Raw genomic sequence first — 15665 nt, 5'->3', positions numbered from 1 at the left:
GAAAATAAATTACCTTCCATTTAAGACTAAAAAGACTCCACTTATCTTTTCACCTAGGCAATGACCACAAAAAGATCACACTCATTCAGAAATGTAGAAAATTCCTTTCAGAAGATTTTAAATAAATATAATCATGTATGTATTTTCAGAAGGGGGGAAGCCTGAACTTCAATGGCATACTACAGAACTGCCAAAAAGAGGCAAGTACAGACTACAGTGACACTAGGGGGGAAACACGTTTTGATCGTTCAATTTAGAAAGCGTACCTTTGTGTATAGGTTTAGAAAATCATTTGACAAATGTTTTTTTGTATATTTTAGTGTGAATTCTGAAAACATTAACACAAGGCACATTGGGTCCTAAATAACAACAAAAATTTTAAGTTAGAAAAGGGAAAAATAAATAGATTTTGAGTGGAAATGCAGAAAGATGCTGTATACTAACTACTTATTTCCGTCCTTAGTTTTCATTCCCGCTACTGAAGTGCCCTGCTCTGCTGTAGGAGCTGCACCACAACAGTAGGAGAAACAGCTTCTCCCTCCTCTCACCTCATCAAAAAGATAGTTTAACCCACACTGCCCAATACGGTGGCCACCAGGCGCACCAGCGAGTGAGTGCCTGAAACAGGCTATGCCACATGCTGAAACAGTCGTACTTTGGATATATCAGATTAAATAAAATGTTTGGTGAACATTAATTTCGCCTCCTTTTTACTGTCCATTCAGGGGGTAGAAAGAGGGCTGCTTCTAAACGCTCAGAAGAAACGTACAGTCTTCCTTTGCACTTAACAAGGGAAAGTTTTGGAAGAATTTTTTAAATGCCAACAGTTGACAAATCTAAATTTCAGTTCCCACCCAGCCCAATTGTAAATCTGAGTTACATATTTCCCTGAATACATGCATTTAAAAAAAATACAATTTAAGTTATGAGACAACATATGAATTAAGTCAATTTCACAGTTATAAATATTTCAAATTACAGCTTAAACACTATAAATTACAGGAAATAAAGTTCAAGTAATAGAAAAAGGAGAGAGAGATAAAGGCGAAGGTACTAAGGAGGGACAGGGATGGAACAATAAGAATGGCACCATTTGGAAAATTGTGTTTGAAAACATTTTACTTGGTTAACTGAACTGCACGTGAATAACTCCAATAGCTAAGGACCCTTAAAATAAAAGGCAATCAAGCCTTTCTTTCCATTCCTGGACGTTCATCTTCTTCTCTGAAAAGCTTAAGCACTTTCTTCCCGAGGCTGGCCCAGCGGGCGTGCCCGAGGGAGAGCAGAGGGCCTGGGCCTCACCGGTGGCTCACCTGCGATGCGGACACAGGAGCCCGCAGGGCAGGTGCAGGACCGACTCGCGGACCACTGGCTCCAGGATTTCGAGCGCCAGCGATGACGCTCTGTCTCTCTTGAGATTTAGTATTCATTTTAAAGACAACCTCCACGGTACTGGCATGAAGTACAGACTCTTCACAGAAAAATGGGCAGCACAGTTCCTGCTACGTATGTTTATAAGGGAAGGAAAGGGGTTAATCCCAAAGGCAATTTAAATAATGGGATTTTATTTTTATATATAAATAAATGTTCTGAGAAATCTCAGACTTTAGTGCATTGTTATAAAAAATTAGTGCAGTTTTTTTTCTTTAAAGTTTTTAGCGCTCAAGGAATAAGATAAATATGTCTGTTCCTAGTCTCTTCACTGTACATTAAACTTTTCTACTGCCTCTGTCCAACTGAAGGTTTCTACACGGGTCTGTTTTAAAACATCAACGCAAATGGATCTCGTGTTCTATGACAAAACGTGGCAATTATTTTTGGCAAAGAAATTAGAAAAATATGAGATCATACTTTAGAAACCAAGAATTTGTTGATTTAAAGCATAGGCAATGCATAGGAAAAAACTTTCAAAAGATGTATTTTAACAGAACTTGATCCTTCATGCAAAATGTTTTCTCGGCAGCTAACTTAAAAAAATATTCAGCTTTATTTGGGGATGAAGACAGTGACAGGAGTCAGGGTGAAGGGCAAAGCAGACGCGCTTAGCCAAGCCCACTCTGTGCTCAAGTCTCTCCTTTATGGGATCAAAACGATGCCTCCAGGCATCTTCTGCTCTCGCCTCTCTTTCTCCAATGTCTCGGATTTGAGAGGGGAAAGAAACGTAGTTATAAAACACTGGCTCACACTTCAGCCCCGAGTTCCAGTACCCCAGTTTCAACCACAGTCACGTATTTATCATCAATCTGGACCAGAAGTACTGTCTTATCGATGTGGGACCTAGTACCGGGGTCTCTGCTGCAAGGCACCCATCGGTGAATCACCTAATGGTTCAGAATAAAACAAGATGTTAGTGGGAGAGACCTTGAACATGCTCACAAGCATTTATCTTTCTCTTAAGATTAGAGGTGGCAATTCTGCTTGATAATTAAACATACAGACACAAATTGACTAAAAATATGGACACAAGTCAGCCAGGCTACAAAAAAGGCAGAGCACCGGGTAGTCAGGTTCATAAGAGAACTTACATGGCCTTCCATCCCCTCCTGAGGACTCCAGTCTTTCCAGCTGTTTCTCCCAGCTTTTAACCGAATACCTTCGTCAGGCCACTGCAGCTCTTTTCTTTTTGACAGGTTGATCCCATCCAGAATTTGACTGGGATCCACAATCTATATTGTAAATAAATACACATCACTTCCAATTCATTTTTCTCTTGATGATGAAAAATTACATAATCCCAAACAAAATTTCACAGGACTCTTTGTGTCTCAAGTTCTCCACTGCCTATAAAGGAATAGAAAATGATCTAAAGAGCCACCTCCTGAATTCCTTCCAGACTACTGGTAGACCTTACTGCCCTGGCCACATGACCATGGCTGGGGAGGGGACACACATCACTACTGAAAAACTGCTTGCTTTCAGCTGTACACTGGCAGAAACTTTTTTTTAACATTCAAAAATGTTCTAGTCTTCAGACTAAGTAATATGTGTTTTCACAAGAGACCTTCACTCAACAAACAAGAAATAAAAACAAATGTGTTACAGAAACAGTGCAGAAACTGGGCTTACTCACTTGGACTCTGTAAATCACCTCCCCCTTTTTGGCATGTGCATTATTGGCAGGACTTAAGGTGTTGCCTGGCGGTGCATCAGTGGCACTGCTCTGACCCCCGTCTGTCCCAAGAAAACCCACAAGAGTGTGGTGCTTGCAGGCCAGGATGCTTTGGCTGGAGCTGCTGGAGGAAGGCAGGCCGTGGTGCACACAGGCCATGCCACTCTGACCAGAGGGTTCCATCTGGTTCACCATGGAGAGGCGGGACTGGATGGACGACGGTAAGTTTCGAAGCGATATCTGACTGGTAGAAGAGCGCCGACAAGGCACGAATCCTGTGGTGGACATCCGGAGGGACGAGTGCCGGCTGCTATAGCAGTAAGAAGACTGGCTGGCTACTGAGGCCCGAGCCGGGGACTGTCTGGCCAGGCTTGACTGCACGGAGTGAGCGCTGTGGCTGGTGCCTAGAGAGGGCGGACGACAGCACTCATTCTAAGTGGAAGGATTCAAAAACAGCTCTTGTTTCCTTCTGTAGATTCTAAGACTTTCTCCCTTAAGCAATTACTTGAATTTATTGAATTTAACATTTACTCCCAAAACTTTTAAAATTGTCAAAAAGAAACAAATATCTGAGATTTGTTTTCTTGTGTAGTTTTTATAATTTTTATTTGCTGAAGGATTTTAAAATTCAAATTTTGAGGCAAAAGAAAGAAAAATAATTTCCAGCAAACATCAGGATTTAAGGTTGAGATAAATCCTAAAATAATTTTCACAGATGTATTTCAGAATTAGAATTCCTCTTTAATATACATCAGAAATGAAATATCTCATGGAAATATTAATAAGGATCCACTATGTGGCAAGCTAACTATTTCTCAAGGTATAGTATTAATACCCTATTCCAATGACAAGCTGCACAGAGAGACCGCAATGCCACACTGTATTTTCATAGACATTAAAGGGTTGGTTACAAATGTGATTTGCCAGTGACACTGAACAGCAGGTTTCTCTGTGCCCTTTTCAAATGGCCCTGATGTGATGCTTCAGACTTGTCCTTTGCCTGACTCCTAAGTGATGTGAAGATTATCAGAAAACAGTTATTATACTGAAAAAATAGCTACATGCACTTTTATCTGAAAATAAAAAAAAGTAGCTGATGTCAGAGCAAAGGTTCACTTAAAGATGCACAGCTCTGGCCAGTGCGGCTCAGTTGGCTGGAGCATCATCCCAGACACCACAGAGGCTGCAGGTTCGATTCCTGGTCAGGGCACTTGCCTAGGTTGCAGGTTCATTCTCTGGTTGGGGTGCGTACGGAAAGCAACTGATCGGTGTTCTCTCTTGCCTCTCTCCCTCGCTCCCTCTTCTCCTCTCTCTCTAAAATCAATGAGCATGTCCTCCAGTAAGAAGTGAATAAAAAAATAAAGAAGCACTTTGACACATACTGTTTTCACTCAGAGGTTAAAAACTAACCTATGAAATATTGATCATACACCTATCCAGAACCTTAACAATTCCAGTGCCACTGGACTTTTTAAATTGAAGTAAATGCCTCAAGACTTCATCTGCTCCACATACAGCTGCGGGAAAGGACAGTGCTGGGTCAGCCTACCAGCCACATGGGAAGAGATGAAATCTGACTCCTGCTGGATACCAGGTGGGTTGTAGATCTCGTGTAATAGCTAAATTAGTAAAAAAATACCTTCTTTTGGGATGGAGAAAATTTTCTTAAATAGGATACAAAAAGCACTAAGTGTAAAGGGAAAGATCAGTAAGTTGCTCTATACTAAAATTAAGAACATCTCATCAAAAGGCGGCGAGCCACTCTTCACGGGAAGGGACTGGGAAGCTGAGAGAATGGAAAAGACGTGTAGTGCGGAAACAGCCGATAATCTCATTTGAAAGTTTCCAATCTCAAGAATCAGAGGAATATAAGTTAAAGTAATAAAATTAAAGACCACCCTTCCTCCTGTCCCTCTGGGCATGCAGGGAGCAGAGGTGGGAACCGGTAATACTCAAAGCTGGTGAAAGTTTACCCACTGGGCATTCGTACCCGTGACTGGTAAGAGTACCACTTGGTAAAAAACTTTCTGGAAAGATTTTCAGCATGATATATCGTGAGTCTTAAATATTCTCATAAACTTTGACTCAGTGATTGCATTTTTTAAGTTTTCAGCCTAAGAAAATAATATGTGATTACAAAGATACAACTTTCAGAAGAAACCAAATCACTGCCCAACGGGAGAGAAGTTAAATTATGTTAACTAAATATTATTAGCCTTTAAAAAGGATACTTTCAAAGAAATATTTCAAATAATATATATTTATATTTATATATAAAGTGATTAATACAAACAAATGCCCAACTGTGACTCAAACGAAATATTGTTTATATATTTCCAAGTAGGTAATCCGGCATCCTCTTTAATACGCACATACTAACTGAGCCCCAGCTAAGATGTTAACGCTATCCACGTGATTCTGTTTCACATACCGAGTGCTGGGGGATAAGATGTGACGGGCGGATGGAGTCCTGCTCCCGACCCCTGGCCCATGTTTCCGGTGCTTCCTTGGGACACGGTGCTGTGGGGCTCGTTGGCGAGTGTTGCATTGTTGCTAGTGCAAGAAGTGCCCCCTCCAGTATCAGAATCTTCAATGTTGCCACCACTGTTACAACCAGCTCCACAACCTTTCCTCAACCTAGGAACACGCACCAGAGTAGGAAGCATTACCCCAAGATCACTTCAAGACAGGTATTTTATTCCTTTTTAGCTATTCTGAATGCTTAAGGCTACTAATGATCACCTGTGAAAGTCTTTGTGGTGTAATCAATACCAGGAACAAAAGCCTGCTATGTTTTCATATCTCCTCTTATAGTCACTGCCTTGATGGTTCCCAATCAATGTCACTTTTATGCACTCTATCAGCTTTCCTACACCACTCTAAAGAACTGCACATAACACAGTTGTACCATTAAGATCACACCAGGCAACAGAATTCTTGACAGTGTCCAACACCTGAAGGGTGCTGCTGTAATGATTTTCCTCCTTTCGCTTGTTTATTTTTATGTAAGGTGACTAACTGTCCTGGTTTGCCCACGACTGTCTTGGTTTAAGCACTGAAAATCTTGCACCCTGGGAAACCCCAGTCCTGGGCAAACAAGGCAATTCCAGCGCAACAGATATTTTTCCAAAAAGAGAATTTATTTGAACACTACACCCTGGTTTGTGTTCTTCCTTCTGCTTGACAGGGATTGATGTTAAAATGATGAAACCTTCCTCTTGAATGTTGGGTATTTCCAGAATTTAAAACCCCCTATTTGAGTTTATTGCTCTAATCCCATATCCTGTTTTTCTTAAGCTCTGAATTAAGGATCTGAACAACTCTTAAGAAATTGAAAATAATATTCTGTGATTTTTTCTTTACCTGTCACCAAATTATGATGTTCCTACACCATAATTTACTAGACAGGATGCAGAGGAAAACTTCATGCGCATTCTTGAAGACATACTACAGATCTGAGATCTGAGTGATGACGGGATTGATAAATGGCAGCAATATCTGCCCTACACAAGCAAGTTTCAACAAGAGAAGAGTGCTCCCCCTAGCGCTGGAACGGAATAAAACAGAAGCAAGCAACCAATTTGCACAAGTTTCTCATGTTGTCTTCTGTCATTTGTCCTGTTTGCTGACCCACACATTCTAATAGCAGCAACAGGCTGCAAATAAATCAACAAAGTTAAACAAAGACTGTACTAAATACTAAAGCAGTTGTTCTTCACCACAGCTGCCCATCAGACTTATCTAATAAGGGTTTGAAGATACACATGCTCAGACTCTACTTCCTGAAGTACAGCTGTAATAGATTATATTGTGCTGTGGCATCTGTAATTTTTTTTTTTTTTACAAACTTTCCAGGTGATGCTCATGCACACTGCCTAGCTCGAGGGCCAGGATACACCCCCACTGAAAAATGTGACCCAATGGCTCACCTGTGCCAGGTTGACACTATGAAGTTTCTGATATTTCCCAAACTGATAGGTCCCCCAAGAATTTCTTTAAGTTGATCATGGCTGTCAGAGTAAGAAGTTGTTAGGGGTGAAACAAAGATCGGGTAGCCAATAGGTTGATCGCAAGATGAGTTTATCATGTTTCTCAGAGCTTGCTTTGCATTTTGGATGCTCCCTCTCTCAGGGTTACGGTTACGTAGAAACACAAGCTCCTGCTGTTGCCCTGCCCAAAGGCCGCGGACACATTCCTTATTCACCTGAAAACCAGAACACATGGGAATCAGATTAAGGGGCCAAGAAGGAAATTCATATAAACAGAAGCACAGAGATGGAAGGGATACAAAAGACATGACAACGACCAACTGTGAAAATCAGGAAACAAGCAGGTCACGTCTGAGCGGGAGTTAACCAATGCTCCACGCCACTTGCAGGCTGTTACATAAGCAGCACCTACAGAGGACTTTTGCTCTGCGCCCATTTCGTTTTCCAAATTAGTGAAATATTAAATTTTGTAACTGAGATAAGATATTCTTTATAGAAATTAGAAGTAACACCCAGCCGGGCGTGGCTCAGCGGTTGAGCGTCGACCTAGGATCCAGGCGATCGGGGTTCGATTCCTGGTCAGGGCACATGCCCGGGTTGCGGGCTCGATCCCCAGTAGGGGGCCTGCAGGAGGCAGCCGATCAATGACTCTCTCATCGCTGATGTTTCTCTCTCTCTCTCTCTCTCTCTCCCCTTTCCTCTGTCTGAAATGAATAAGGATATATTTAAAAAAAAAAAAAAAGAAGTAACAAACATTTAGAGTTGAAAGGATGTTTGTGACTTTGGGGTTTGATTAAATGAAGTAAAGAAAAAATAACCATTACAAACTATCAAAATAAAATTTCAGAGATTAAGCCTCTTAACATCCTAAGATGTTTAATAAACAAAGTCTAAGGAAATGTTAAAGTGAACCACTGACTGATAACCATTAAGTACAAGCTACGGAACTATTTAGTAACCGAGGAATCACATAATATTAGCAATATGGAGCTGATGTTTAAGAGATTCTGCCCAAATAGCAAGTGAACTAGATAAAAAACTGCCTAAATAGAAATAAGCAAAAATGTTAACACTTTATGGCACATAAGAACATTTCAGAAGACAGACTAAATTACTGACAAGACAAATGAAATTAAGTGCTCATAAACAATAAATGTTAATGCAGTATGATCATCTTTTTTTTCTATAAGTTTCAGCTACTTTTTTAAAGTTTAAATAAGATGACCTAAGTTGCAATTTTTTCAGATGCAAATTAAAGCCTCAAAAACTTACTTTAATAACCCTGAAGCTAAGGTAGCGTCTGTTGAGCATGATGATTTTATACTCATTGGTGCCATCGTCCATGACATGCCGCAGAGCAAGCAAGGAGGGAGAGTTGGCGAGGACGGCGCTCCGCCATGCGGGGTCCCCTTCATGGGCTATTACGAGGTTTTTTTCATGAGATACAATGGCTTCATAGAGCACAGTCGGGTCGTCATACTCATCTGGAGAAGTGAAATGATCCTATACACAAAAATAAAAGATGTATCTTTTTTAGAAAGAGAATGACTTCCAGGGCGATAAAAACTTCCATAATTACTAAATCAGTTACTAAATGACAATTTCATATCAGCACGTTAATATTATTAGACCTAAATTATATGAAAAACATTCAAAAAATGTGTTTAAGTCCTGGTATTACCATCTAGGAAGCAGCTAGCTCTCTGAGCTTCAGTCCTGGTATCTGTGAGTGCCAGTATTACCTGCTTACTAACCTACGTGACAAGGCTGTTGTAAGTCAGACAAAATAGTGAACTGGAGAGCTTCTTACACTGTGAAGCAATATTCACACACACAGTGAATACATTTATCATCCACGAAGGTGAACCCTCAGACTTGGACGTGCATCCTTGGGGGCACTGCCTTCCCTTCAGATGTGTGAGCACACACTCCTCCCATCAGCCGGCTTGAGTACAAATGAGTTACTTTACCTGGATATAAAAATGTATCAACTTCTCAATTATACATGTGAAGGCAGCCAATGTAGTATTTCTGTTTCCTTTATAACACACCATTTCAGAAATTCAGATTTGTGTTATGGTTTTTTGGGTACATGTCCTGTATCTTCTGTTAATTTATATAGGTTTCTAAATGGAGACACATTTCATATACTCCTTTGTTTCATCCATGCTACCTGCCACAGAATCTTGCACATGGTAGCTATTAAATACATACTTATCAAATGAATGAGTAGTTATTAAGACCAAGAGGTTGTTCAGGGAAGACTCTCCTAGCTTCTCTAGGACTAGGACCCTTAATCTATCCTCAAAGCTCACAGCTTTGAGCCATATCTCAACTAGATGAGAGGCAGGATAAAATGGTATTATCAGAATCATTCTAGAGATGTGGCTTTATATGAAAAGTGCCCACTTAATAAGAAACACAATTTTAGAGACTTTTTATGTAGTTTTAGTCTTCCTTAACTGATAACAGAAAAAAATATATAAAGATATGAAAAGCCAACTTCAATGAGGAAAACAAAGAAAATACATAAAAACTGGAAATATTTGTTTAGCTAAAATTTAGAGGATATGGTTGGATTGAGGAATTTACAAAAGTAGTATAACAGTAGTTATACTTTTATATTTTAAGCTCTCTGGGAACAGAATAATTTTTTAAAGTAGAGTTTGAGGTATAATTTACATACAATAAATGCACCCACTCTAAGAGTAGTTAGATGCACTTTGACAAATATGTACACACCCATGTAACCACTGCTACAGTCTAGAAACAGAACATTTCCATCACCCCAAAAAGTTCCTTCCCACAGTTTGGCATTCAACCTTCACATCCCAAGCAACCACTGATCTGCTTTCTGCCTCTACAGATTAATTTCACCTGTTTTAAATTTTATATAAATAAAACCATACAATATATACTCATTGTATGTCTGACTTCCTGTGCTCTGCATAGTGTTTGCGAGTCATTCATATTGTGGTGTCTAACAGTGTTAAGTGATATTTATTCTATCATGTGGCTAAACCATGGTTCGTATGGTCACCCACTGGTGGGCATCTGAGTTGTTTCCAGTTCTGGGCTATTATGAGTAAAACTGCTGTGCACACTAGGGTCTAAGGCTTTGTGTGGACATCCACTTTCATTCTCTTGGGTAAATATTTGGCAGTGAAATTGCTGGGTCATATGGCAAGTATGTACTAATCCTTTCTTCTAACATATAAGGACACTGTTCACTTCTGTGGGTTTTCATGAGTATACAAGATAAACTTTGGAGAGGACCAGTACTGATTTACACATTTATCTTTTCTTGGCCTGAGAGTCCCTCATGGGCAATCCAACATCTGGCTCAAAGGAGTGGTGTTACTTCACAGGTCAATCTCTACCTTCCTCGAAGGAGTATTAGAATCACAAAACTTATCCAGGCTGCATCTGTGTTCTCTATCTCCTCCCCTCCCAGTCCTCCACGGCTCCAGGACTCCCGGTTCCACCTCCTTACCCTCCCTGTTTGTCAGGGCTGTTGTCAGTCAGGCTGATGGTGACAGGGTACTGTACCCAAGTGTGCTGGGCCTGACTATAAGGTAGAGAAGCGCTGTCACAGGCAATACCGCAGCCAAAGGAACATGGAAGGAAATGGACCTGGCAACAGGCAAGAGCACTTCTATAGCAAGATTAGGGGCAGCAACCAACATACCAGAGGCTTTGGACCCTGTGCCTCCGTTTCCTCTCTGCCAGACTGAGATGACACATCTATCATAATGCAGAATTAACTGATGATGTATGTCAGGAACTGTTAGCTAATTATGCTATGTAGAAGAGTTGATATCCTACATAGAGATATTTAATTGGTACCTTTTAAGAAACCTGATTTTAAAACATTTTAGGGAGCATCTGAAATCTTGTTTCCCGGTATTGTCGTCAGTTTGGCTCAAATAAAATCTTACCAAAATTCCTTATAGGCTTAAACATTTCTTAGGACAAAACAAGACAAAAGGAGAGATACTAGTCAGACAAAAACAAAATAAAACCCCCCAAAAAACAACAACACATTTTAATCTGTAGTGATTACCTTGTTCTTTTAAATACACTGAATTTTGTCTCAAAACTCTAAAGCTAGTTTGAATATGGACAATTCTATTTGATCCCAAACATATACTTTTCCCATCATCTTCAAAGTAGTTTTCCAGTAGTAGAGATTTTCAAGTAATATATCCCGTATTAGAAATGCTCCCAAATAATATGGGACATTAAGTTCCTTCCAGCACTTTAGGTCACAGTCAAATCGCTTGAAGAGTAATTCACCTTTTATTTGGGAAAAAAAGATTCAACCAGATGTGAGCACAGCAGATGCACTTTAATGCGTCTTACACCATGTGGTCTCTATCATCAGATCTGATGACTATTGTCAAGTGGAATGAACAGAGCAGCAAGTGCTAGTACATCAAGTGTCATTTTGTTATAATGCTGATGAGGAAAAAACAGAAAAAATGATTCCTGGCCACGGCCACTGCTGGGGGTTTGCATGTTCTCCCCATGTCCACGCGGGTTTTCTCCGGGTGCTCTGGTTTCCTCTCACTTCCAAAAGCTGTGCCCGTGAGGTGAACGGGCGTATCTACATTGTCTCTGAGTGGGAGTGGGTGTGGGTGTGGGTGGGCGCTGCGATTTAATGGCATCCTGTCCAGGACGGGTGCCTGCCTTGCCCCACAAGCTCCTGGGAGAGGCTCCAGCCACCTGCGACCCTGAACTGGAATAATCAGGTAGGAAAATAACTATCTTACTTGTTTTTATTCATCCTTCTTAAGTGTATGTATAGTTCACATTTACTTCAATGTTTAATATTAGAAGCGTTTTGGATCTTTATTTAGAAGTTTGGGGATGTTTCTGTGGCTAGAAATATGCTGTAGGAACTTCACAGTTGTTTATATCAATTAGCCTGTGGGAAAACTGGTTTTGTCATGTCGTTTTGCTTAAAGCTGCAGTTTCCAAGAACCTACTGACAACATTAAGTGAGGCCTTATTGCACTTAATTTCAAAATATATACTTAAAATGATCCAGGGCAAAATGATCCAGGGCATTTTGGGGAATCATTTTAATTTTTTTACCCCACTAGGGTTAAACTAGGGCTAAATCTGTCCTAACCATCTATATTATTCTATACAACATGTTACATAAAACTCACAGTTCAGTAACAGTGGCACTCAGGAGACTCCTGAGATGTCACTACCTGCACTGAGTCATCAAACATTCACTCATGGGAGAGGCATGAGTTACAATCACATGAGGTCAGAGCAAGTGCCACAGGGGCCAAAGGCTTCCGGTTTGTTTCTCAGCACTTACGTTTTTTTCCTCAAGCTCACGCCCAGGTCAGTCACCCTCTAACATTAATATTCAGGTTTACTGTTAGAAATGCAAGTTCAGGATTCTAAAATGTAGCATCTTGCCAAGAATCATGTTTTTCTTTGTTTCAAATCAGAGTATTTCTCAAAAGGTTCCAAAGAAACATAGCTTGGAAGTCGAGTGAAGTGCCATTAAACAGCAGCAATGGGGTAGTAACTTCCTCTTCTTACCTGATGAAGCTTAATGGACATACGGATTCCAGGGACTACAACTTTTCTTAGTAGCTCCATGTCAGCAAAGATCCATTCGTCTCGAATTGAAGAAATTCGGAAATCTCCCTTAAACAGGGCATGCAATCCATAGAGGAATGACTCCAAATTACTGTTAAGATTGGAGATAAAAGTTCACATATTTTGACAGAGGTCCTCTGTTACACTGATTCTTACATCTGGTTGTGCACTGCAATCATGCGGGATTGTTTTAAAAATATAGATTTCAAGAACTAATGTCAGCACCCCTAAGTCAGAATTACAAGGTAGGGCCTTTTGGCCTGGGATCCCTTTTTATGAAGCACTACAATAGTGAGTCCATGAAAATACACAAAGGCAAAGAGTATGTAAGTTAAAAGAAATTAGGAGGGCTTAAGGGAAAAGACGTAATAATCACAGAAGAAATTTAAAATATATGGTACTTCTTAATTACGTTAAGAAATTCAATTTACATTTAGAGTTCCAAAACCTAATGTACAACTACATTAAAAGTATAAATAAATGCTCTGGACAAAAACTGCAAGGAAGTATGGAAAAATTTTTAAAAAGGTGAATTATTAGAAAAATAGAGGTAAATTGAGAGGAGACCAATCAAATGTTATGGGGTGATTATTTTTAAAATGTCTCAAATCTATTAAATTTTCACTATCAATAGTTGCCAACACACATGTGAATTTTAAAAGCCAGTTCTGTTAACCACTTAGTACAACTCAACTTTGTTCAGCAAAAAGATCTATACAACATCTGAAGAGGCTTTTGCAATAAATTAGCATAGAATGCTTCTGTGAAAAACGATTCCAGATTTTTCAGATTTAGATCCTACAGCTTCCCACAATCTCTTCCTAAAAACAGAAATGCCTTTACCTGGACATATGGTGGGATGCAGTCCCCAAAGCTCTTCGTCCCAGAACACAGAGTCCGTAACAAAGAGTCACCAAGGAGGAATCTTTGTCCACATCCAATGGCTTAAAAAAACAAACAAACAACAACAATAAAAAACAAAGTACAGAACGAAGGAGGTCAAAAGAGACAAACACTTCCAGTTACAAATAAGTGTCACGGGGATTTAATGTAGTGACTATAGTTAGTGATACTGTGTTGCACATTTGAAAGTCGTTAAGAGAGTAGATCTTAAAAGTTCTCATCACAAGGAGAAAAAAATTTGTAACTATGTGTGGTGACAGAAGTTAACTAACTTTACTGTGGTGACCATTTTGCAATACATACAAATATCAAATCACTATGATGTACACCTGAATGTCAATTATACCTAAAAAACAAAAGAAAAACAAAGAACATTAATAATCAGAAAGGTATATAAGTATTTATCAAATTAGAATATATCTACTTAGTAAATCAGAGAAGTCAAGGAACTCAATTAGTTTCTACCTCCTTAAATAAAAGTTTTAATGAAAAGAAACAATAACAAAATACTAAATGAAGTATTATTGTATATGAGGAGGTTCTTTGGAATCTTTAAATAAAATCTAATACTTTATAATACTAGGACATACTAAAAAAAGAACCAGGTGTAAAGTACTTTGAGATGTTTCGCTAAGATCCTAATACCCTATAGAAGAACTTCTGTTGTTACATAGTTACGAAAATTTTTTCCTCGTGATGAAAACTTTAAGATCTACTCTCCTAACAACTCAGGAGAGTCTGCCTCAGTAATGGGGAAAAATCAGCTCCAGACTAAAGGCTGGTCCCTCCTAAGGAAGCATAAAAGCAAGCCCTGAAAGGATCAAACTGTCCCCAAGGAATTTGTATCACCGAGCAAAGGTCAAGATTATTTATGGGAACACAAAAATATCCAGCACCCATATCAAGACAAAATTCCTAAAGTCTAGCATCCAATCAAAAATTGTCAGGCATGTACAGTAGCAGGAAAATATGACCCAGAGAAGAAGAATCAGTTAATCACTCACTCAATCAAAACTGACCCAGAATTGACACAGATGTCAGGATTAGTCAGTAAGGACATTGAAAAAGTTATTACAACTGTTCAAAAAGAGAGGAATGACATCATGCTAAGCAGAGACACAAAAGACTTATATGAAACACAAGTTAAACCTGAAGAGATACAAAAAGTGCAGTGTCTGAGATAAAAATATACTGGATGGGATTAATAGCATATTAAGCAATGAAGAAAAAAATAAATGATCTGAAAATATAGCAATAGAAACTATGCAAAATTAAACATAGAAAAAAAAGAGACTGAAAAAAGCATCAATGAGCTATAGGACATCAGGCAGCCTAATATAAATGTAACTGAGTTCCCCCAAAAAGGGGAGAGGACAGAAAAAATGTTTGAAAAAACAATGGCTGAAAAAGGTCCCAATCTGATGAAAACTACATACCTAAAACTAAAGCAGGTGCTACATCTAAAGACATCTGTGTGTACACCCCAGACCAAGATAAAGGTGCTAGTTGTCGAGGTGGCTCACTGTGCTCTGTGATACAGGGTAATCCTGCACCTAGAATGCTGCTGGTTCAACTACACCTGACTTTTGCTTGGAAAGCAGTAGTGGTGGTAGGAATTAGCTTTTGGAACCACAGGCGTTGGTATTGCGAGCAACACAGCCACAAGGGCCATGAGACCTAGAAGGAAAGTAGCAGATGGTGAAGTCTATAGCTCACCTTAACTTTTAGGATAAGACAAGTCATCCTGGAATATGGATTAGGAACCAGCTGGATTACAATCATCCAAGGTGATAGAGATTTTGGGTCCCTAGCCTAGACCTACAGAATTAGAATCTCTCAAGTGAGGCCCACGAATCTACATTTTTACACATTCCTAGCTCATTTTGTCCATGTTAACACCTGAAAGTCAATAGTTGAGATGAACAATGTCCAATATGATAGCCACTAGCCCACTAGTCCTAAATTTATATCAATTAAAATTAAATAAAACTTAAAACTCAGTCATACTGGCCACATTTCAAGTGTTTAATAATAGCCACATG

The 15665-nt window shown here is 39.4% G+C and overlaps 1 protein-coding gene across 4 annotated transcripts in view; it reads right to left on the bottom strand.

Moving 5' to 3' along the window:
• Positions 1-948: 948 nt before the first annotated feature.
• The window catches only part of PCNX1 (pecanex 1), a 132794-nt gene continuing 118077 nt past the window's right edge, over positions 949-15665 (bottom strand). For all 4 annotated transcript variants that reach the window (XM_081128315.1, XM_081128316.1, XM_081128317.1 and 1 more), the window contains 8 exons: positions 13564-13664; positions 12661-12811; positions 8371-8601; positions 7039-7313; positions 5541-5746; positions 3071-3513; positions 2526-2666; positions 949-2321 (listed from right to left, as the gene is read on the bottom strand). In XM_081128315.1, the coding sequence (XP_080984441.1) occupies positions 2181-2321; positions 2526-2666; positions 3071-3513; positions 5541-5746; positions 7039-7313; positions 8371-8601; positions 12661-12811; positions 13564-13664 (1689 nt within the window). In that variant the 3' untranslated portion in view covers positions 949-2180. The remainder of the gene's footprint in view (positions 2322-2525; positions 2667-3070; positions 3514-5540; positions 5747-7038; positions 7314-8370; positions 8602-12660; positions 12812-13563; positions 13665-15665) is intronic.

This window comes from Miniopterus schreibersii (assembly GCF_964146895.1).
Source record: "Miniopterus schreibersii genome assembly, chromosome: 1".
NCBI classification, from domain to species: Eukaryota; Metazoa; Chordata; class Mammalia; order Chiroptera; family Miniopteridae; genus Miniopterus; species Miniopterus schreibersii.
The sequence above is the reverse complement of the archived record's forward strand: the minus strand, read 5'-3'. Positions and strand labels throughout refer to the sequence as shown.